The 23231-nt window shown below is 44.1% G+C and overlaps 1 protein-coding gene across 1 annotated transcript; it reads right to left on the reverse strand.

Moving 5' to 3' along the window:
* Nucleotides 1–1010: 1010 nt before the first annotated feature.
* KLHDC4 (kelch domain containing 4) lies at nt 1011–22322 on the reverse strand. The gene is made up of 12 exons (XM_053448308.1): nt 22080–22322; nt 20966–21057; nt 20633–20711; nt 19493–19591; nt 6176–6312; nt 5139–5231; nt 4621–4780; nt 3802–3871; nt 2466–2674; nt 1898–2309; nt 1458–1583; nt 1011–1186 (listed from the first exon to the last, which is right to left on the reverse strand). The coding sequence occupies exons 1-12, from the start codon at nt 22176–22178 to the stop codon at nt 1011–1013; spliced, it is 1752 nt and encodes a 583-aa protein (XP_053304283.1). The 5' UTR covers nt 22179–22322.
* Nucleotides 22323–23231: the final 909 nt, after the last annotated feature.

The following is a 23231-nucleotide window of genomic DNA, read 5'->3' on the forward strand; positions in this document are numbered from 1 at the left end:
TGTCTCTTCCTATTTCCAGGAGAAGGTACGTGATCCAGCAGATTCACATATCAAGATCTCAGTGAAGGCAAACGGCAGGCAGCCTACTAGATCATTGTCGTCTATGCCATACGGTCTATTCTATCAACAAACCAGACAGTCGTAGGCAGCGTCTGATATTATAAATCATATCCTTATCATATATACAAACATCAAAAAGGTGACAGACCAACCATCTTGTTTTCTAGTGGAAGGCAGGAGAGAGAACTTAGTGCTTATACACCAAGTTCTACATTCAACATTCTATCCATGGACCAACAAAACAGCCAGTGTTTCCCATCGTGACACAATTGTTTGTGTGTGTGCTGCAACTTCTAAAGTGGAACATCATTTAGACACAGATACACATGTGCCATACAGATTTTATTTCCACTTTGAATCTGGAAAAAAAAAACTCAACACTTTCAAACACCAAAAGAAAACTTTTGATTGTCTTTAACCGTCCTGAAATACATTCCAACTCGAGGGACAGGCACAGGCAGTCACCATGCACCACAGGGCAGTTGGTTTTGTTGTGGGACAGGATATTAATTGACTTGGGAGACAAAAAAATAAACATTGACTGGGCAGCCAGCACCGGGATCCAGGTTCATGGCAAGTCATGTCGCGGCAGACACCTTTTTGTAGACACGGTCTGTAGTTGGGACACCGACCTCAATCAGTTGTACTAAACCCAAAGCTCTCCTAAGGTTATCCCAAACAGTGATGTGGAAAAGCCCCCAAAAAACACAAGGTATTGTCATATAGCTGGGTTGCCATGTAGAATCTGAAACATCACTTTTAAGTGTCCATAGTGTTTACACAACATCTACGGTTCCATGGGGACCTTCTCAATACACACTAATTACATCATACCTTCTTGGGGAGGCTGAGCACCACCTGCTTTCTGTAGAAGTCATTTCAGAGAATGGATATTGTAGAGCTGATCGTTAAGGAGATCTATGTCCAGAATATTGTATCAACTTCCCAGCTTAGTCTTTAAACTCGTAAAATGTCTTCGCCATGGCGTGGGCTACTTTCACCACCTTCTTTTCTTTGGCTTCCGGGCCCATGTTGGCTCTGGCAAGTTTGATCCAGTACTCTTCAGTCCGGGGCAAGTAGTCTGAGTACTTCTCGTGGGGCTGTACAGGTGGGTGCTCCTCCTCATCTAGAGATGGGACAGAGTCATAGGTGAAAGTGTCATAACAGCAATTACTGAAGACGACGGCAGCGAGCGGACAGAGTTTAGTAAGGTAAATGTGGAAGGACACAATTGACAATCAGAACTTGGACATGTCAACATAACATGGCGCTCTGATAATGCACTGTAAACACAGCTGTCATGGCTGTCATCCCAAGACTGTGGGAATTTTTGAAAACTCAATTTATTAAAAACCAAAACAAACAGAAAATTAGTTACTTTATTTGTATCTACTTACCGCTCTCTTCCTCACTTTCTTCGTCCTCATCATCCTCTTCCTCCTCGCCGCCTCCTTCTGCTCCCTCCACCTCCTCTTCTTCTTCATCTTCTTCATCGTCTGATTCATCCAGCCATTCTTGGGTCTCTAGGTATATTATGAAGATTGTTACAAATGCATAGCTTGGGGGTTACTAACAAAAATTGTAAATTAGTTTCTGTAGGTTCGGGCTGAGAAGATGTTTTAATGAAAGAAGAATCATCTATCCACCAGGAGACTATACAGAGGCCACACAGAGGTCTATTGACCTTGTTCTGAGATACTCAAAGTTGGTCCTCAACAATTTGCTTTCAGGTTCTCCTTAGAGCTGCAATGCTCATTTTAATATCCGCCAGTGCAGATGGGGAGGGGAACCTAAAAACCAAAGAATATGGATGGATTGTCATCTTAACCCCACTTACTTGGGTCCATTTCCACAAGGACCTTCCATTCATTCATCTTGTGCAAGTCAATGCTGTAGAGATCATTCAGGGTAAACTGACGGTCACCAACTTCAAACATTCCGCCGTACACGTAAAGGACGCTTTGTTTGACGGCTATCATAGTATTGGAGCGAGGACTCGGTTCTACAAGAGGCCCCGTAGCAGTTTCCTGCTCGTCTTCCTCATCGCTGTCGTCTTCTTCGCTTTCTGAAGCTGTCTGGGTGGATACGACTTGTTTAATCGTCATGATTGTTCCATCTTCTGCAACAATTTCTTTGATGATTTCAACGGGCTCTGAAGGATGGTCGTCCCCAACTTCCGCAGCTTCCGATGCTTCTGCCTCCGCTTTCTTCTCCCCACGCCTCCGCTTCTTCTTTTGCGATTTGGATCCCTTGATTTTTAGAGAAAACAGATGTGCGAAATGGATCTTGATTGTGCTTAAATATGTAAGATGGTATAAAGTGGTACTTTAGGGCTAGAGCTAAACACCAAAGGGGGGGTGTATATTACATGGCGTATGCAACTGGGTATAATGCAAAAATGATACCTTTAGCTGGCCAGCAAACCACCGGTTCTTCCCCAGGTCATAGAAGTAAATATCATTAAAGAAGTCGCCTTCAATGCTCTCTTCTTCTTCTTCGTCATAGACGCCACCAAACAGGATACTTCGATTATTTGGCCCAAAAGCCATGGAGAAACCAGTCCTAGGTGTAGGCTTCACCCCGGAGGGATTAATGCGTGCCCACGTCCATTTATCTGGGAAAATGCAGAGGAGAATCATGGGGTCAGAGGCCACAAGCGATAAAAGGTGGGATGAGGTTACAAAGATACATGTAACAAATAAAATAACGAGACGAGGAAAGCAAAAGCAAAGGAAGAGCACATGTAGATTGAGACGTCTTAAATCAATTAAATCTGTCTCTTTCCCGATTCGGTTTCTTGGCTCCATTAGCCGTGTGAAGGCTCTCTGTGAAAAGCCCAGCTATGTTCGGAGACTTAATCGCTCCTTCCAGCCCATATGCTTCTTTTAACATCTGCAAGCCCCAAGGACGCATGTTTATTCAGATGCAACGGAAGATCCAGCTGGTTAATTCGGGGGCATTTTAAAAAAAATGATAGCTGGCCACATAAAAGCAAGTGGTTTAACCCCTTAATTGTCATCATCACCAAACGATCAAACTCATCTCTCAACAGCATAACCCCAGCCATACTCATTTATCCATCCAGTACCCACCGCCCGTTTGTTGATTCCGTGGTGGTTATATACTGGGGTAAAAGTTAAAACTGACCAGCCAATCAAAAAGATGAGTCAGGCGTATAATGCTTGGGAAGTTTGACCCTTTAGTGTACCAGTTTATCAAAGACATTCTGACCAATCACGTCGCTGCTCTCACACAGGCAGGCAGAACGAGACAATTACATTATGCAAGCATTAAATGCCTGTTATTCCTCCTCGTCGCACGCCCCCGCAGGACCCTCGTCTATTGTGTCTCCCAAGTTGCAACATGTTGCGGACAGCCTGCTGGCATCTTTAATTGCTAGTTAGCAACCCTGGCATCACGCGGTTTACCAGCTGATGGCTGTTCTATAGGCTGTATACACACAGCACCAGCCCCCCCGGGGAAATTATACGGTGCGGCGTGCGGAGGGCGAGAGCCTCTCTCTCGGTTACATAGCAGCTGGAAGTAAAAGAAAAGATGCCGTCTCACCCAGCATCGCTCGAGTGCCTAACCCCTTGAGTGCCAGGGCGATCGGTCACATAGACCAGTGGTGCTGAACCGGTCAGTAGAGTGTTCAATGGGCACCACATTCAGATCCCAAAAGGCACCACAATAAATCAGAAGAGGAAGGGGTTACAGAACATAGATTAACACATAACTTACCGGCTTTCTCTTGCTTCAATAAGAACATGTCTGTGTGCACCGTCCCTTTATCCACATCCTTCTTTATTCTCTGCGAACAAAAGGATATCAACGCACTGTAAACATAGGGGGCTAATTCAGTTTGTGACCGGAGACGTATGATTGGCATCAAATGCTCGCTACAACCACGGAAAGCCAGACAGTCTTTGTTGGGTCATCACATTAGCTCAGTCTTTCCAAACGCTGGGAGACGCACTCCTTAAGGTGACTTTGGGCTGAGATCACCAGCTGCTCCTGCTGCTCCCCGCCGGATAATGATAACGTTACTCACGTCATGGACCAATGCACCCTGATGTATGAATTAGACATCTTACGTCCTAAAAACAAAATTCTGCCCCCGTGATAACACCCTGAGCGTTCTCACAGTGAGAGAGTGATTCTGCTTCGGGTCTGTCCTAGTTCTTCGTGTCTGTAGTGTTTCAAGGCTTCTGTGGCTCAGACACCAGTGCTTAGGCAACCGGGAATAGGCACTGAGAGCCGTGAATAAAGACATGTTTTAACCCTTTAATAACGTCAAGTTTTGAACACAGCCCACAGGCAGCTCCGGCACTGATTTATTTTCACAGATGACCGTGGAGGTCAGATTGTGTATAGCCCATCTCTTGTGTAATATGGGAGTATTAATTCAGCAGAGATTATGCCTATGGCATTGATGCTCTCGATACCACACTAACACTATTAATACCATGCGCGGCACCTGTCCTCTACGTGATGCGCCTAGGGGAGCAAAAATCACTTATGGACAACAGCTGGTTTCCCCTTCTGGTAAGCCGCGCATACCTGCTTGGAATAACCGCCGTAGATTACAATGTTGCCATCCTGGGTGGTAATCATCTGGCAGCCGGATCGAGGTGAAGGTCCATTTCCAGAAGGAGATAGCTTTGTCCATGTGAATGAGTCCAGATTAAAAGCGTACACATCGTTATAATAAATGTAATCCCTGGGGATGAAGGAAAAACATGAACTGGGGGTGATGGGAGAGCAGCACGTGTACCAAATACATTGGGCATTCTATGCATGCATAGGGACCCCTGGCATCATCAAGACATCTCATACCGTAGGCAAGGCAACGAATGGCGCATAAAATTACCCAGTAAGCTTCGGATCTGCCCAGTACTTATTATTTGGAAGCGATTAGTGACCGGCCCTGAGTGATCGGGGCCAGAGTATAGGAGGCGCAGGAGCCATAGGCTGACAAACGAAGGGGGATTTATATGGGGACGCTAGGACTTCTGACCATCACACACAACACTCTGATGCTAAAAGGGTTAATATTCTCCCTAAAATAGACATCTCACCGTGCGCTCTCATGAAATCCTCCAAAGACAATGAGTTGTCTTTTGCATTGCACCATGCGGTGGCCGCTCCGTCCTGAAGGTCCTCCTGCAGACCTGTATGAAGGCAACACGCTGCTGGTTATATCAGAGAATATATGGCGCGGGTGGCAGAAGGGGGTCAGTCTCCCTGGCACGAATTACCCTGTACGAGAAACACTAACGAGTTAATGCCTGAACAAGCACTTCTTAACGTGATTTAAAACACCGCTCGAGCGATCGGTGTGCAAAAGGCGTCTTGTAGTAATTTACAATGCAGTGGATTATATAGGGTTTTAGATACATGTGCAAACAGCTCACGTTCTGCTAGTGTGCTTTACAGGAGGTGGTCAGTAGTGCTGACCCTTTGGCTGACCCCTGCCATCTCAGGAGCACTCCTGATAATCAATATTATGCGCCCGTGCCTTGTTAGTATTGAGCTGTAAATGACTGGTTATCAACAGACTCTTATTAAAGGAGCTGCTGACTCCTATCTTAGCAACCAAACCATTCCTAATGAAGCTGCGGACGGGGGCTCTCCAGGCTGTGTACGGACACAGCATCAGCAGCCTGATGTGGCACGGAACCTTCTTCAACATAAGCCCTCTCAACCGAGTCCTCAGCCCGAGTATCTGCCACCTTCGGGTAGCCAGACAAGCTAAGAACCTATGGCTCATTGGCTATAGAGATTTGTCAGGTCCTGTCTCAGGCTCTTTGTCAACAGAACATAGCAATGAGTATCTCGCTAGTTGTCGTGGAACTTCAACTCACGCAGCACTTGGCCAAATTTATGTATGCCAAATGTTATAGGGGGTGAAAGCCTCATAAGAGCCATATCTGTTGGCTGACACTGGTTTAATACGTATTCATGTAATGTTTGGTTTTACGCAAATGCAAACAGCTGGTGTCCTTTTTGCCAACGTTCCAGCAAACCCAGGTGTTTCTGCTCATGGAGTGGAGACAGAGAGCTCTGGGTCCTGGACTCAAAAACATTAAAGCAGAGGAGTCACAAGTGATCTTACTTGATATTCTCCCAGGTTTTTGTAGCAAGGTGAAGCACCCAGAGGTCCTTGTAATGATAGAATTGCTCCCCGTCTGGAGATGCAAACTCTCCTCCGAAGACCCAGAGTTGTCCTCCTCCCTGAGGGACAGCCACCGCCTGAAGGAAGAAGAAATACGTTTTTCATATATTAATATACCGGCTCAGAACAGGGTACACTGTAGGGGGCAGAAAGACCTCTCACCTATTTTTGGAGTCTAAGAATTGTGTGACATGAAGTCCCTGCAGTAAATCTAGAATGCCTCTTAACATTAGCAATTATGTTTTTATTTTCAATAAGGAGTCCATTAATTTTAACACTACTGTAAGACCCAAAGGTCTAAAAGCTCCCTGTCTTCCCTTTTCATACATGGGTACCACATGAGCAATTTTCTAGACGGTTGGATATTCTCCTGATGGCAACCGTATCAACATTATAATTAAAATAACTCAAGGTGAAAACCCTTTTTAATTCATACTGCATGACCTCAGCCAAAGCCACATCTTACAACTTACTTAAGCTTGCCCCCAAAATGGGTATGAGACACCCACCAAGAACAGAGACTGTCCTATAGCGCACCCCCATTTGGGAATATCTCTGTTTATCACACTTGTGCTTTTACAGAGAAAACAACCCTTCATCTCAGGCTTAGAGCACCCAAACAAGTAGCCCAAAAACCATAACACAAAGCAAATTTTCTCTGCAGAAAAAAACCAGCAATTCCCAAACATACATTCCCACCTTTGTTGGACTAATGCATTGGGTAAAGCTGACATTTCTCTAGACCCAAGAGGGCAAGGAGGTCTACACCTGGACTGACCTTTTCACTTGGGGTGAACCGCAAGATGTCCAACAAAGGGTGAAATACCAAACAAAAAGAGTACGAGATGTTCTTTTGTGACTAGAGGGAAAGCAAACGTACCCCACTGACAAGGCCAATGAAGGCCAAGACGTACATCTGGGGCTTGGTTCCCTCATGCAGAAAACATTTGCCTAATATTTTGGTTCTGGACTGCCCCTTTCGACGGGATCAGACTGGTATGTAGATTTTTCCCTCTTTAACAGCACAAGACAGCTAAATTTGGGATGTTCCCGAGCGGCGATTGCTCCGTCCTGCAGCTTGCGTTAGCGTATCGCGAAATCTATCGTGGAAAATCTCTATTCCAAAGGCTGCAAACACATCACACGGTGCATTTAAGTTTGATATCTCTGCAATTAATAATTCTACTGACATTCAATGGTCTCACCCATGAAGTACAATTTGTATATCTCAACAAACAAAAACAAGCGAGATGGTCCACATCTGGACACGACCTTTATAACAAGTGAAACACCAAAGGGTGAATCACCCAAATAAGTAATAGACACGCAGCAAGGAAAGACAGCCGCTTCTTAACATGTCTCTTGGTGCTCAGCCACTTGAGAACATCACAAGAGAGCAAAAAAATTCAAGTTGCTCATAAGTCTGATTCTGTCCAAATGGACAATACCAAGCTAAATTGAAGGGAAAGAACCTTTGCCAAAAAAAATTAAACACACAACCAAAGATCTCAACAATCATTGACCTAAGCAGTGTTCAACTATCCCACAAAACACAATAGAGCAAGGAGGTCTACGTCTGGACTCACTGATTCATTTGTGGTGAACTCCAAGAGATTTTGGTTCTGGACTGCCCCTTTTGGGAAGGATCAGACTGATATGGACATTTTCTCCTCTGTAATGTCACAAGAGAGCTAAAATTAGAGATGCTCCCCAGCATGGGACAGGCTATGAAGCGACTGACTGCTCTTGATGAACATCTCATACTTTTTTGTTTGACATGTAATCCTTTGGGGGGGGGATATCTTGGGGTTCATCACAACTGTAAAAGTGACTCTAGATGTGGACCCCTTTGATCTTGTGCCTGGAAGGGAGGGAGGGACGGATGTTATGGCAATAAAAGGCCAATGTCAGGGATGCTTCTCAATGGGAGCACACTGTCAGATAGGCTATGAAGCGATTGTCTGTTCCTGGTGGGCATATCGTGCTTTTATTGTGTAGCATGACAATACGTATGGTGTATGGTTAAAGCAACTATTATTGCTTCTGCTGGGGTAAGTTAAATAGATAGGACTGCTCCTTCATACAGCATGTATTAGCATATCACTAATTCTATTTCAGAAAATCTCTACTATGATAGCTGTAATGCACTACACAAAGCAAGCTTTGGTAGTTTGGTAAGCTGTCATGTAACAAGAATATATTTGACTTATCATACTCAACTGACACACATTTTAACACAAGAGAGCAACAAGGTCCATGGCTGGACTCATCATTGCACTTGGGGTGAACCCCTGAGAGATCTTCAAAGATTGAAACACCAAACAAAAAGAGCACAAAATGCTCAATTTGCACACAAGTCTGATTCTGTCCAAAAGCACAACACAGCAATACGGTTTAAGGCACTGAACCTCTACCAAAAACACCAAACTCACCAACAAAGGTCTCAATGATCATTGACCTCAGCAGTGAAGTTCAACTATACCACAAAATGCAATAGAGCAAGGAGGTCTACGTCTGGACTCACCAATTCACTTGTGGTGAACCCCAAGAGATCCCCACAGGTTGAAATCCCAAACAAAAAGAGTATGAGATGCTCAATAAAACAGACAGCAGCTTTATAGCCCAAGTGTAAAGTCAAGTGGACCTTTTGGCTCTTTTATGCATAGAGGGATACCAACCGTACCCCACTGATGAGGAAAATGAAGGTCAAAACATACTCATGGTGTTATTGGCTCCCTCGTGCAGAGGAAATTTGCCTCATTTTTGGTTCTGGACTGCCCCTTTTGGGAAGGATCAGACTGATATGGACATTTTCTCCCCTGTAATGTCACAAGAGAGCTAAAATTAGAGATGCTCCCCAGCATGGGACAGGCTATGAAGCGACTGACTGCTCTTGGTGAACATCTCATACATTTTTGTTTGACATTTAATCCTTTGGGGATATCTTGGGGTTCATCACAACTGTAAAAGTGACTCTAGATGTGGACCCCTTTGGGAGGGATGGATTGATGGAAAAGGCCAACGTCAGGGATGCTTCTCAACAGGAACACACTGTCAGATAGGCTATGAGGTGATTGTCTGTTCCTGGTGGGCATATCATGCTTTTATTGTGTAGCATGACAATATGTATGGTTAAAGCAACTATTATTGCTTCTGCTGGGGCAAGTTAAATAGATAGGACTGCTCCTTCCTACAGCATGTATTAGCATATCACTAATTCTTTTTCAGAAAATCTCTACTATGATAATGTAATGTACTACACAAAGCAAGCTTCGGTAGTTTGGTAAGCTGTCACGTAACAAGGATATATTTGACTTATCATACTCAACTGACACACATTTTAACACAAGAGAGCAACGAGGTCCATGGCTGGACTCATCATTGCAATTGGGGTGAACCCCTGATAGACCTCCAAAGATTGAAACACCAAACAAAAAGAGCACAAAATGCTCAATTTGCACACAAATCTGATTCTGTCCAAAAGGACAACACAGAAACAAAGTTTAAGGCAACAAACCTCTACCAAAAATGCCAAACACACAAACAAAAGTCTCAACAATCATTGACCTTAGCAGTGAAGTTCAACTATCCCACAAAACACACTAGAGCAAGGAGGTCTACGTCTGGACTCACCAACACATTTGTGGTGAACCCCAAGAGATCCCCCCCCACAGGTTGAAATGCCAAACAAAAAGTATGAGATGCTCAAAAAACACAGACAGCAGCTTTATAGCCCAAGTGTAAAGTCAAGTGAACCTTTTTGCTCTTTTGTGCATAGAGGGATACCAACCCTACCCCACTGATGAGGCCGAAACGTAGGTCTTGGGTTGTTGGTTCCCTTGTGCAGAGGAAATTTGCCTCTCATTTTGGTTCTGGACCACCCTTTCGGGCAGGATCAGTTTGTTGGAGATTGATTTTGCTCTGTAATGGGACAAAGAGAGCTAAAATTAGAGATGCTCCTAAGCGTGATGTACTGTGGGACAGACTATAAAGCGGCTATCTGTTCTTGGTGAGCATCTCATACTCTTTTTGTTTGACATTTCATCCTGTGGGCATCTCTTGGGGTTCACCACAAATTTAAAAGTGACTCCAAACATGGACCTCCTTGCTCTCTCGTGCTTAAACTTTTTATTAACCAAAGCCCCCAGATCAGTGGTACAGAAAACAAAAAACAGAAATGTACATTTTGGGGTTGCAGGTTCTTTTATGCAAAAGAACTTTGCTTTGTGTTTTGGTTAAGGATTGCTCTTCTGGGCAGTAATGACTTACACAACAATTTTGTTTTTCTCTGTAAAAAAAGAGATAAAAAAGCTGAAGTTAAATGTGTGTAATCATGCAGACAGCGAAGTGGTTGGCTTGGAAAATGTTTTGTGCTTTTTTTTTTTGTGTGTGTGGTTTAACACTTAACGTATAGATGACACATTGGGAACAATGTGGTGTGATGGCATGTAATTTAAGAGTATGGGTGAAAAAAATATCATTTCAGCTGGGGGGTCAGTTAAGTAGATAAGATTTCTCCATCCTACGGCTCACATTAGCGTATGACTCAATCTCTAGTAGAGTATCTCCGCTCTGAGAGCTGTAATACATCATACAAAATAGTCACAATGCCATTCTCCATTGTGTTTTTTTTTTTCCGTGGGGGAAAGAATCCCCTCTGAACTTTTGTGGGGGACTGCCCAGAGCCTGCCAAAAGGCCAGAGCCCAGGAGTCCCTTTTGAACTTTTGTGGGGGACTGCCCAGAGCCTGCCAAAAGGTCAGAGCCCAGGAGTCCCCTTTGAACTTCTGTGGGGGACTGCCCACAGCCTGCCAAAAGGCCAGAGCCCAGGAGGCCAGCTTAAACTTCTGTGGGGGACTGCCCAGAGCCTGCCAGACTGCCAGATCCCAGCAGTGCTCCTTGAACTTCTGTAGGGGACTGCCCAGAGTCTAGCCAGAAGGCCAGAGCCCAGCAGTCCCCCACAAGAGGCAGACTCTTCGTTTTGCATTTAAGTTTATTATACAAAACTAAATATGATAAAACAGACATCAACCTGTTTTAGCAGGAATACGTAGATCATTGTTTGTAATTAAGCAAGCCTTCATTGGGTTTTGTTGCAAAACACAACTGCCATCCTTCTAAAAGGACATCTATGTCTGAACTCACTATTTCAGTTGTGGTGAACCCCAAAAGATCCCCAAAGGGCGAAATGCCAAACAAAAAGAGTATGTGATGCTCACCAAGAACAGACAGCCTCTTCGTAGCCCAAGTGTAAAGGCAAGTGGACCTTCTTGCTCTCTTGTGCATAGAGGGATTCCAACTGTACCCCACTGATGAGGCCAAACTGTACGTCTTGGGTTGTTGGTTCCCTCGTACAGAGGAAATCTGCCTCAAAATTAGTTTCTGGACTGCCTCTTTTGGGCAGGATCAGACTGATATTGAGATTTTCTTTCCTCTGCAATGGCACAAAGAGAGTAAAAAATTAGAGATGCTCCCAAGCGGGATGTACCATGGGACAGGCTAAGAAGCTGCTGTCTGTTCTTGGTGAGCATCTCATACTGTTTTTGTTTTGACATTTCATCCTTTGGGGGGGGGGGGTTCTTGTGGTTCACCACAAATGTACAAGTTAGTCCAGACATGGACCTCTTTGCTCTCGTGTGCCTGGAAGAATTACTAACCAAAACCCCCAGGTCAGGCTAAAGAAGAAAGAGCTGTACGATTGGGGTTGCAAGTTCTATTGTGTAAAAGAACTTTGCTTTGTGTTTTGGTTAAGGACTGCACTTTTGGGCAGTAATGACTAATACAGGTTTTTTTTTTCTTTTGTAACAAAGGGAAAAAAAAGCTGAAAATAGAAATGCACAACTAAACAGGCTGTAAAGTGGTTGTTTTGTGTAGTTTAATGCTTAATGTGTAAGTGACATATTGAGAACAATGTGTTGTAATGGCATGTAATCTTAGAGCATAGGTGAAGCAAATATCATTTCTGCTGGGGTCAGTCAACTAGATAGGGTTTCTCTGTCCTACAGCTCACATCTGCGCATGGCTCAATCTCTAGTAGGTTATCTCCACTCTGAGACCTGTGATACATCATACAGGAAAGCTACAAATCCATTCTTTTTTTTCTTTTCTTTAAAAAGCACAACCACCACCCCTCTACATGCAAGAGAGCAAGGACATCTATGTCTGGACTCACTATTTCAGTTGTGGTGAACCCCAAAAGATCCCCCAAAGGGAGAAATGCCAAACAAAAAGAGTATGTGATGCTCACCAAGGACACACAGCCTCTTCGTAGCCCAAGTGTAAAGGCAAGTGGACCTTCTTGCTCTCTTGTGCATAGAGGGATTCCAACTGTACCCCACTGATGAGGCCAAACTGTACGTCTTGGGTTGTTGGTTCCCTCGTACAGAGGAAATCTGCCTCAAAATTAGTTTCTGGACTGCCTCTTTTGGGCAGGATCAGACTGATATTGAGATTTTCTTTCCTCTGCAATGGCACAAAGAGAGTAAAAAATTAGAGATGCTCCCAAGCGGGATGTACCATGGGACAGGCTAAGAAGCTGCTGTCTGTTCTTGGTGAGCATCTCATACTGTTTTTGTTTTGACATTTCATCCTTTGGGGGGGGGGGTTCTTGTGGTTCACCACAAATGTACAAGTTAGTCCAGACATGGACCTCTTTGCTCTCGTGTGCCTGGAAGAATTACTAACCAAAACCCCCAGGTCAGGCTAAAGAAGAAAGAGCTGTACGATTGGGGTTGCAAGTTCTATTGTGTAAAAGAACTTTGCTTTGTGTTTTGGTTAAGGACTGCACTTTTGGGCAGTAATGACTAATACAGGTTTTTTTTTTCTTTTGTAACAAAGGGAAAAAAAAGCTGAAAATAGAAATGCACAACTAAACAGGCTGTAAAGTGGTTGTTTTGTGTAGTTTAATGCTTAATGTGTAAGTGACATATTGAGAACAATGTGTTGTAATGGCATGTAATCTTAGAGCATAGGTGAAGCAAATATCATTTCTGCTGGGGTCAGTCAACTAGATAGGGTTTCTCTGTCCTACAGCTCACATCTGCGCATGGCTCAATCTCTAGTAGGTTATCTCCACTCTGAGACCTGTGATACATCATACAGGAAAGCTACAAATCCATTCTTTTTTTTCTTTTCTTTAAAAAGCACAACCACCACCCCTCTACATGCAAGAGAGCAAGGACATCTATGTCTGGACTCACTATTTCAGTTGTGGTGAACCCCAAAAGATCCCCCAAAGGGAGAAATGCCAAACAAAAAGAGTATGTGATGCTCACCAAGGACACACAGCCTCTTCGTAGCCCAAGTGTAAAGGCAAGTGGACCTTCTTGCTCTCTTGTGCATAGAAGGATTCCAACTGTACCCCACTGATGAGGCCAAACCATACGTCTTGGGTTGTTGGTTCCCTCATGCAGAGGAAATTTGGTTCTGGACTGCCTCTTTTGGGCAGGATCAGACTGATATGGATATTTTTTTTCCTCTGTAACAGCACAAAGAGAGATAAAAATTAGAGATGCTCCCAAGCGGGACGTACTGTGGGACTGGCTAGGAAGCTGCTGTCTGTTCTTGGTGAGCATCTCATACTCTTTTTGTTTGACATTTCAAATCCTTTGAGGATTTCTTGGGGTTCACACCAAGTGTAATGGTGAGTCCAGACATGGACCTCCTTGCTCTCTTGTGCCTAACAACTATTGCTAACCAAAGCCACAAGATCAGGCCAACAGAGGCAGAAATGTATATCTCTGGTTTCTAGTTCTTTGTTTGGTGTTTTGGTTAGGGGCTGCTCTTTTGGGTAGCATTTATTAATGTAGGAGTTTTTATACTCTATGAAAGTGAAAACAAAGCTAAAATTAGCTATGTCCACCCAGGATTGAGTATTTTGTTGGACAGGAAGAGAAGTTGTTGTCTTGGTAAACATTTCAGGTTCCTTTTCATATAGCGTTATACTCAATATATGGGTGAAACATTAAGACGATGTGGTGTGAAGGGGGAAGCAAATATTGTTTCTGCTAGGGTTGGTGAAATAGATAAAATAGCTCTGTCCTACAGCTCACATTACCATACCGCTAAACTTACTATGTAAAATCTCCAGAGGTCGATAAATCATCACACAGGGCAGTTAGAGGCGCTATTGCTACAAACTGCTTTATTCACTTCATCAGTGGAGAACAGTTAGCATCGCTCCAATCGCAAGGAGGTCCACGTCTGGACTCACCATTACACTTGTGGTGAACCTCAAAAGGCGAAATGCCAAACAAAAAGAGTATGTGATGCTCACCAAGAACAGGCAGCCTCTTCGTCACCCAAGTGTAAAGGCAAGTGGACATTATTGCTCTCTTGTGCATAGAAGGATTCCAACTGTACCCCACTGATGAGGCCAACCATACGTCTTGGGTTGTTGGTTCCCTCATGCAGAGGAAATTTGGTTCTGGACTTCCTCTTTTGGGCAGGATCAGACTGATATGGAGATTTTTATGCTCTGTAATAGAACAAAGAGAGCTAAAATTAGAGATGCTCCCAAGCAGGACGCACCATGGGACAGGCTAAGAAGCTGCTGTTTGTTCTTGGTGACCATCTCATACTCTTTTTGTTTGACATTTCATCCTTTGGGGTTTTCTTGGGGTTCACCACGATTGTAAACGTGAATCCAGACATTGACCTCCTTGCTCTTTGTTTGCATGAAGAAATTATTAACTTTAACCCGCAGATTATGCCAAAGCAGGCTGACATCTGGGGTTGTTGGTCCTGGACTGTTCTTTTGGACAAGATCAGACTAATAAGCTCTGTAATAACATGAAAAGAGCTAAACATTCTCCCAAGTGGGACAAACTATGAAGTAGCTGTCTGTTCTTGTTGAGTATCTTATGTTCTTTGTTTGACCTTATATTGTTTGGCCATCTCCTGGGGTTCACCATGATTGTAAAAGAGATCCTGGACATGGACCTCCTTGTTCTTTTGTGCGTAACATAATTATTAACTGTAACCCCCAGATCAGGCCGCTGGAGGCTGAAATGTACATCTGGGGTTGTTGGTTCCATCATGTAGAGGAACTTTGTCTTTCATTTTGGTTAGGGACTGCTCTTTTGGGCAGCGTCAAACTAATACAGCATTTTTTTTCTTTTGTAGTGGCAAAAAAGCTAAAATCAGAGCTGCTGCTCCGCGGGGCCGCACTGTCGGACAGGCTACGAAGCAGCTGTCTGTTCTTGGTGAACATCTCATGCTTTTTTTTTTGTATAGCATGACAATATTTAATGTATAAGTGATATACTGTGGGCAATTTAGTGTGTGGTGTGATGGCAAGTACCGGTAATTTTAGGGTATGGGCGAAGCAAACATTATTGTTTCTGCTGGGGTGGGTTAAATAGATTGCTACAGCTTGCATTAGCGTATTGCTAAACCTATTGTGGAAAATGCCTACTCTGAGGGATATAATGTATTACACATGGCAGCTGTCAGCTATATAACGTGCCGTTTAGCAGAATTTCTTTAGCTTCATCAGTGGTGTACAGTGGGCATCCTTCTAAACACAATAGAGCATTACAATTGGTGCTAGTTAGTAATAGTTATAATAGTATATTTAATAGTATATATAATAGTTATTAGTAATACCAGTTAATCTATTGGATTCTTATGGAATTTATATAACATTGACAATTTTTGGTGCTTCTTCCCCCCCTTCTTTTGTTTTTGTTTTCTTGTCTTCTACCTCTCCATACCCTCTTATTATTTTTCACTTTGCTCTCTTTTTTTATTCTCTTTGACTAAATAGTATCCGTATGCTTCGATATTTTTCATGGATTTAATATTGTACTTTACTTTTTCTTTCTGCACCTACATAAAGGGGTTTTTTTCTGAAAATCTCAATAAAAACGTATTGCATTACAATTGGTGCGAACAGCACGAGTCCCCCCCAAAGGGTAAAATTCCATACAAAAAGAGTATGAGATGCTCACCAAGAACAGAAAACCACTTCACGAGGGCAATGAAGGCCAAAACATTTGGGGTTGTCAGTTCCCTCTGGAAGATAAAATTTGACTCACATTTTGGTTAAGGACTGCCCTTTTTGGGCAGGATTAGACTAGTATGGAGATTTTTTTTCCTCTGTAATAGCAAAGGAGATCTGAAAATTAGAGATGCTCCTAAGCGGGACGTAGTGTGGGACAGACTATGAAGTGGCTCGTTTGTGGTAAGCATCTCATACTCTCTTTGTTTGGCATTTCATCCTTTGGACAGCTCTTGGGGTTCATCACAAGTGTACAGGTGAGTCCAGACATTGACCTCCTTGTTCTCTTGTGTGTAGAGGGATTTTGAGTGTCTCTAGTTTGAGAGCTATAACTCATCACACAGGGCAGTTTGAATTGCCATCTATGTAATTGCCGTTTAGGAGACCATCAATGGCTTCATCAGTGGAGTATATCTGCCATCCTTCTACACAAATGAGAGCAAGGAGGTCCACATCTGGACTCACCCTCCCACTTGGAGTAAACCCCAAGAGATCCCCAAAGGATGGGTATGACATCCTCAGCAAGAACAGACAGCCCAATTGTAAACGTGAATGCAGACGTGGACGTCCTTGCTCTCTTGTGTATAGAGGGATACCAACCGTACCCCTATGATGAGGCTAATAAAGGCTGAGACAGACATCTGGGGTTGTTGGTCGGCAGAGAAAATTTGCCCCATGTGTGGTTTGCCTTTTTGGGCAGCATCAGACTGATATGTAGATGGAGATTTTTCTTCTTTAATAGCACAAGAAAGTTACAATTTAAGATGCCCCCTATGCGTTGTAGGACGGCTATGAAGCGGCTGTCTGTGCTTGGTGAGCACCTCATACTCTTTTCATATGGCATAGATGTTTTGTACTAAACTATTAACACGATAATACTTAATCTATATGTGGGTAAAGTAGTGTGTGGTGTGATGGCAAGTCATTTTGGGGTACGGGTGAAGCAAATATTATTGTTTCTGCTGGGGTGGGTTAAATAGATAGCTCTATCATCCAGCTTGCATTAGCGTATCGCTAAATCTATTGTAGAAAATCTGTAATGCATCACACAGGGGAAATAGAATTGCCATGTTTGTAATTTACCATTTAGCAGACCTTCTTTGGCTTTGTCAGCATCCTTCTAGACACAAGAGAGCAAGAAGACCCGCATCTGGACTCCCCATTACACTTGGGGTGAACCCCAAGAGATCCCCGAGGATATCTGCCTCAGATTTCGGTTCTGGGCTGCCCCTTTCGGACGGGAGCAGACTCATATGTAGACGGAGATTCTCTCTCTTTAATGGCGCAGAAGAGATGAAACTTGAGATGCTCCCCAAGGGGGGACGCGGCAGGACTCGCTATGAAGCGGCAGTCTGTTCTTGATCATTTGTTTAGAATCATATTCAGGATCATTCAGAATATATGTTTAAGAGGACATCCGCCGTATTTCTAATACTAAATAAAAAAACAATATTGCTTTGTGCAGTATTTCCAAACGTTGTTTTGCCTGCTGATTATTGCTTTCTGTTTTATTTTTTATGTACTAGAATAAGACCTCGTCTTGCTCCATTGTGGTAATCAATTGCCTAGACCATCTGACTAATGAAAGTCCATAGGGATTGGTTTTAACGTGGACTTCCTGAGCTCTGCCATAAAGCAACCAGTGAAGCGAGATGTCATTACTCATCGTCAGGACACATGTATTAGTGTAAAAGTCCTAGTGTAAAAGACTTTGTAGATATAGAGAGGGAAGACAGGATAGAATTATAGGTTAGGTATTACATTTCAGGGCAAGTCGTTTGTGACCCTAATGTCCACATGTAACAATACAGAGAGTGTTGCTCCAGTAGCGCCACCTGGAGGTCACTTGGAATAACAGCAGGACTCTCTAAACGTAGGTTACCTTTACTTTACATTTATACATAGAATGTGGGCAGAATCTGTAGCACTATTACAAAAAGGGAGACTTAGATCCTTTGAAGATGCCCCAGCCGTGAATAAGCCGTACAACGGATAATTATTTTGCTGTACGCGTCGCACAATGGCGAGGCTCGTAAGCAGTGCCTTTTAATTGCAACGTGAGCAGATGCCTGTGAACACATCTGTCCTTGTACCAGACGCCCACAGCCTTTCTGCTTATTCATTTGGGTGCCCGCTCATTAAGAGCAAAGCACCACACATGACAGGGGGTGGGAGGAAATCCCTCGGTGGGCAGGCAGAGTCCTCTACCCCAAAATTACCACGTCACCAAGTTCTCCGGGAGCGGGAGGATAGTCTGTCCAAACAAACTAGCAGGAGACAGCGAGGCTTCCTCCGTTACAGGGAAAGTCTGCACGTTATCGGTCAAAAGCCTACAATAATGTTAAAATACTAAAATACAATGTTTGGTAACACGTCTCGTGGCACCATTCACAGCGGAGACAAGAGGGTACGGAGCTTTGCCGCAGGAACTGTAAATCCAAGCATGTTTGTAAAAGAAACAGATCGCTGATCACAGGATAATACGGCTGATGTCTATGGGAATGCAAAGATTTTCCATTTACCTTCCACCAAACCATAGTTTACTCCCATTCACGGAGCTTTACCATCAAGCGCATGGAGAACTTTAACTTACAGTAATTATCATAAATATTTAAGAGACAGCACTTACGGTAGCAAAATGAATGCTTTGGAACAGAGATTATTTATTGCCCTGTCTCTTAATAAACAGGGTATTAGAGTCTAGCCCCTTCCCACAGGACAAAGCCGCGGAGAGGTGGAAATGGCTTTCAGACTATTTAACTGCCCATGGGTGTCATAAACCGATCTCCGCTCATACACTCCGGGGGTAAGGAGTGGAGGGGGCAGGAGAAAGGGATTTAGTAAAATCAGCCCCCCCGTCTGCACAATCAATATTTCTATTGAACAGATATCTGCATATCAGGGCCATCTGCACTCTTACTCGAGGGGCCACGGAGACGTAACGTTATTCTAGAGGGTCTAGGGAAGCTTTTTTTTTCTTACTAATATCAGTTTAACTCTTTCAATGGCAAGAAGATTAGTCGCTGATGCTTCTACGCGAACATTCAACAATAAAATATAGCTCATCCGTGACAACGGATTATTTCTGAACTATAGTAAAAGGCAAGTGCAGTGTTGTGCTACAAGCAGCCAAAAATAGTATTATTAATATTATTATTATTATATTTTCTTTACTATTTAACTCCAGCACTTCTTACATATTAGGCTGGCATATGCCCGTCCCATCATGGATTCTGCTTTAAGAACTTGGGAGGTTTACCTGGTGCGCGCATCGTCTTGGCGGTGGGTTTGGGATGTCAAGCTTGGACCACGAGTTCTTCTTTATGTTATAGACATACAGCTCATTATAAAGAAATGTCTGCGGAAGAGAACAGACGTGGGTTAGCACCCTGTGTATTCCCACATCGGTGCTTATTATACATTCACCGAAACGCTAAAAGAGAATATTGTTACAGTATGACATCACACAATACATATCTGAGACGCAGAACCAGGAAATCATCTAAGAGAGCTCCAGAGCACCAAGCCTAGCAGACTAGAACGTCTTCATCTATCACTACACCGAGGCCCGTGAGATGCATTTCAAAGAGCAAGCTTGGGGGCTTAGGTACCTGTAAGAACGTTTCCAATGTTACTCTCACCCGTCACCTATTTATATGATTCCATCCAAAGTATTGAGCATAGAGTGAGCTCACGCGGGTGGCACAGGATGGGCTACACGTTATTAAAGGTCACGTGATTTCCGAAGATGGCCATCACGACATTAATAAATACAGAGGCACGGAGACGCCGGGTAATGTGACTAACACTGATACAGAAGGACCAGACACACAATGATCCAGATTCCCCACCAAATAATTAAATATTAACATCCCTTTCCTCTCGTGAGCCGGTAACAGCCATCACACTTGTTGGCTTTGTGTTACATCAGCCGGGGAGGCAGCCGGCACGGATACGTCTCCTTTGGGAACTGGATTATAACATGTCTAGAATTTACTTTCCTTTAAACTCGAGCAAGTAAGGATTTAAGAAAATATGCTCCGCGTTTAAAAGAATTAAAAGCGGGGAAACATTTAAATCCACTTTCCAATATTTAACTTGTCAATGATTGTCCCTCCTGGTCGCATGTTCAAGACGATATACAGAAGGAGAAAATATATTGACTAAATAGTGGACTACAATGCTTGGATTACTGTTTATATTTTACAGTTTATTTACCCCATTTTATAGATTTGTATTTTTGCAATAAAAAAATAAATAAAAAAATTTGTTTGGATGGAAGTTTGCCGTTCCAGGTATTTTCTTGAATGATTTTTATTACTTGCAGATCTGACATCACATCCGATCATTTCAATAAATATAAAAAAACGAAAACAAATAAGCAAATAATATACTTTACTTTTTGGCCATTGAAATATTCACCACCAAAGAGAATCAGCTCGTCTTTTTCTGGGTGAGGTGTGAAGGAGGAGTTCAACCTATGGGAGAGGAGACAGGACAGATCATAACTAAACAGCAAAGGATTTAACCTACGCAGGAGGCGGCCTTTTTAAGAATATAAAGAATATACGTATACGAGCAGTGTGTTTTGGGAAAAGGAATCTGCTTTATAGTGACCGGCCATATCACGTTAAAAACGTTAAAATGTTTTAAGGGCCAGTTGGGGTTTGTGATTCTGCCCTGATAGGGATACGGAGTCGCACATAAATGGGGACGTCACAGGTTTTCTTGCCTTGGGGAAGGTGCGGGACAGGAGGTCTCTATGACCTGCGTCTTCTTGGCGTCCAAAGTCTGGAATTCAGCAATCAAGGCTTCCAAATCCTCCTGTAACAGGGATGATATTGGGCACTGTGAGTAACTTCTACCAGCACCAAAAAACTCCTCCCAACCATACATCTCCTGCCCATCACACCTCCCCTGTCACCTACACATTACACACCTTCCGATCACCAATCCTCCTGCCAGTCATGTACCCTGTCACCTTTCCTCCTGCCCATCACACATCGCTCCTGTCATCTCTCCTCCTGCCCATCGCACATCCCTCCTGTCATCTCTCCTCCTGCCCATCACACATCCCTCCTGTCATCTCTCCTCTTGCCCATCACACATCCCTCCTGACATCTCTCCTCCTGCCCTTCACACATCCCTCCTGACATCTCTCCTCCTGCCCATCACACATCCCTCCTGTCATCCCTCCTCCTGCCCATCACACCTCCCTCCTGTCATCCCTCCTCCTGCCCATCACACCTCCTGTCATCTCTCCTCCTGCCCATCACACCTCCTGTCATCTCTCCTCCTGCCCATCACACATCCCTCCTGTCATCCCTCCACCTGCCTATCACACATCCCTCCTGTCATCCCTCCCTCTGCCCATCACACATCCCTCCTGTCATCCCTCCCCCTGCCCATCACACATCCCTCCTGTCATCCCTCCCCCTGCCCATCACACATCCCTCCAGTCATCTCTCCTCCTGCCCATCACACATCCCTCCTGTCATCTCTCCTCCTGCCCATCACACATCCCTCCTGTCATTTTTCCTCCTGACCATGACTGACCCCTCCTGTCACTTCTCCTCTTGCCCATCACTGACCCCTCCTGTCATTTCTCCTCCTGCCCAGCACACACTCCTTCTACCATTTCTGCTTCTGCCCACCATACATCCCTCCTGTTTTCTAACCTCCTGTCCATCACACGTCCCTCCTGTCGTTTCTCCTCTTGTCTATCATGCAACCCTCCTGCCACCTCTTCTCCTGTCTATCAAACACCCCCCCTGTCTTCTTTTCCTATCAAACCTGCCCCGCACACTCTGTCGTCTCTCCTCCTGTTCATCATACACCCAGCCTACCTCTTCCTTCTTGGACCTTTTGGAGACTTTCTTTTCCATTTTCGCAGCAGTCTTCTCTGCACCCTTCACCTTCTTTTCCTTTTTCCCTTTCTTGCCCATGCTTTTTGTATTTCTCTCCTTTCTAACACAGCTATGAGCTTTACTGCACCCCCTGTGCCTGTATCCGGCTCACAATATCCTCTCCACGAGATCCACGTGGGCACCAACCAGGAAGCGAACTTTCCACTTCCGCATAAACAGAACAGCTTAAAGGGCCAGGCACGCTGCTTTGTGCGGCTCTCGGGCGCCCTCTGCTGATCCGGAGACTCCTCACACACCGTGCACTCTCCATGCCTGATGAATCTGTCACTTTGCTCCCATCAGCTGGCCAGTAAATGCTTCACACTGTATTGTCAGAGCTATTTCATAAGAGATATACCATATTAATGTTATTTTGTGACTACAGGGCATCCCAAGCAGGTGCCTATACAGGTGATACAGACAGCTGCTATCGGCACTGAGCAATTGGGGGCGCCACCACCATGTTCACAACAAGCAGGTGCAGGCAGGATGGGACCGGAGACTTGCTTCCCCTAGAATATCTGTAACCCATGCCAGGCTTCCTTCCTTGTTTTTTTCCATTCTCTGTTGAACATAACGTAGATAAAACCATCCTAATCTCACCCCGGAAGAGCGGATTAATTGCCCGCCCTGAGGGTTTCATCGTTCGCACAGAACTGCCCTGTTTGGAGATGGTCCTGATAAGAGGCCTGGAAACCGGTGGGCTGCCTGCCCGTGGCTTGTCATTCTGTTATTTCACCCGGCACTGAGCTTGTTAGCGCTTGTTCAGCAGAAGTGGAAGAGGAACAATGCGACATAAGATCAACATTGTCTCAAAAAAGAACCTCTACTGCACTGTTGGGTCTGTAGCGTCAATTAGATTGTAAATTCTATGGCTGAAATTCACATAGTTTTTGATAGACCATCATTAGTTTTTGGTGACGCTAAAGTGAGCAAATATTCTTATTTTCTCAAAAACTGCTAGATGGGTGACAAAAAAGTGAAAGAAGGAGCAGAAGCAGGAGGTGTGTGCTTCTGGGAGGAGAGATGATAGAGAGAGTGCGTGATGGACAGGAGGAGAAATGACAGAGAAGGTGTGATGGGCAGAAGGAG

This window comes from Spea bombifrons, chromosome 10, assembly GCF_027358695.1.
Source record: "Spea bombifrons isolate aSpeBom1 chromosome 10, aSpeBom1.2.pri, whole genome shotgun sequence".
Lineage (NCBI taxonomy): Eukaryota > Metazoa > Chordata > Amphibia > Anura > Pelobatidae > Spea > Spea bombifrons.

What these genes read in the sequence shown, in the direction of transcription:
- KLHDC4 (XM_053448308.1), bottom strand. Translation starts at nt 22,178, where the DNA reads ATGGGCAAGAAAGGGAAAAAGGAAAAGAAGGTGAAGGGTGCAGAGAAG. An exon ending in TGTCCCGCACCTTCCCCAAG is followed by an intron (nt 20,712 to 20,965) that starts GCAAGAAAACCT and finishes CCTCTCCCATAG; the next exon opens with GTTGAACTCCTCCTTCACAC. An exon ending in CCTTGTGGAAATGGACCCAA is followed by an intron (nt 1,584 to 1,897) that starts GTAAGTGGGGTT and finishes TAATATACCTAG; the next exon opens with AGACCCAAGAATGGCTGGAT.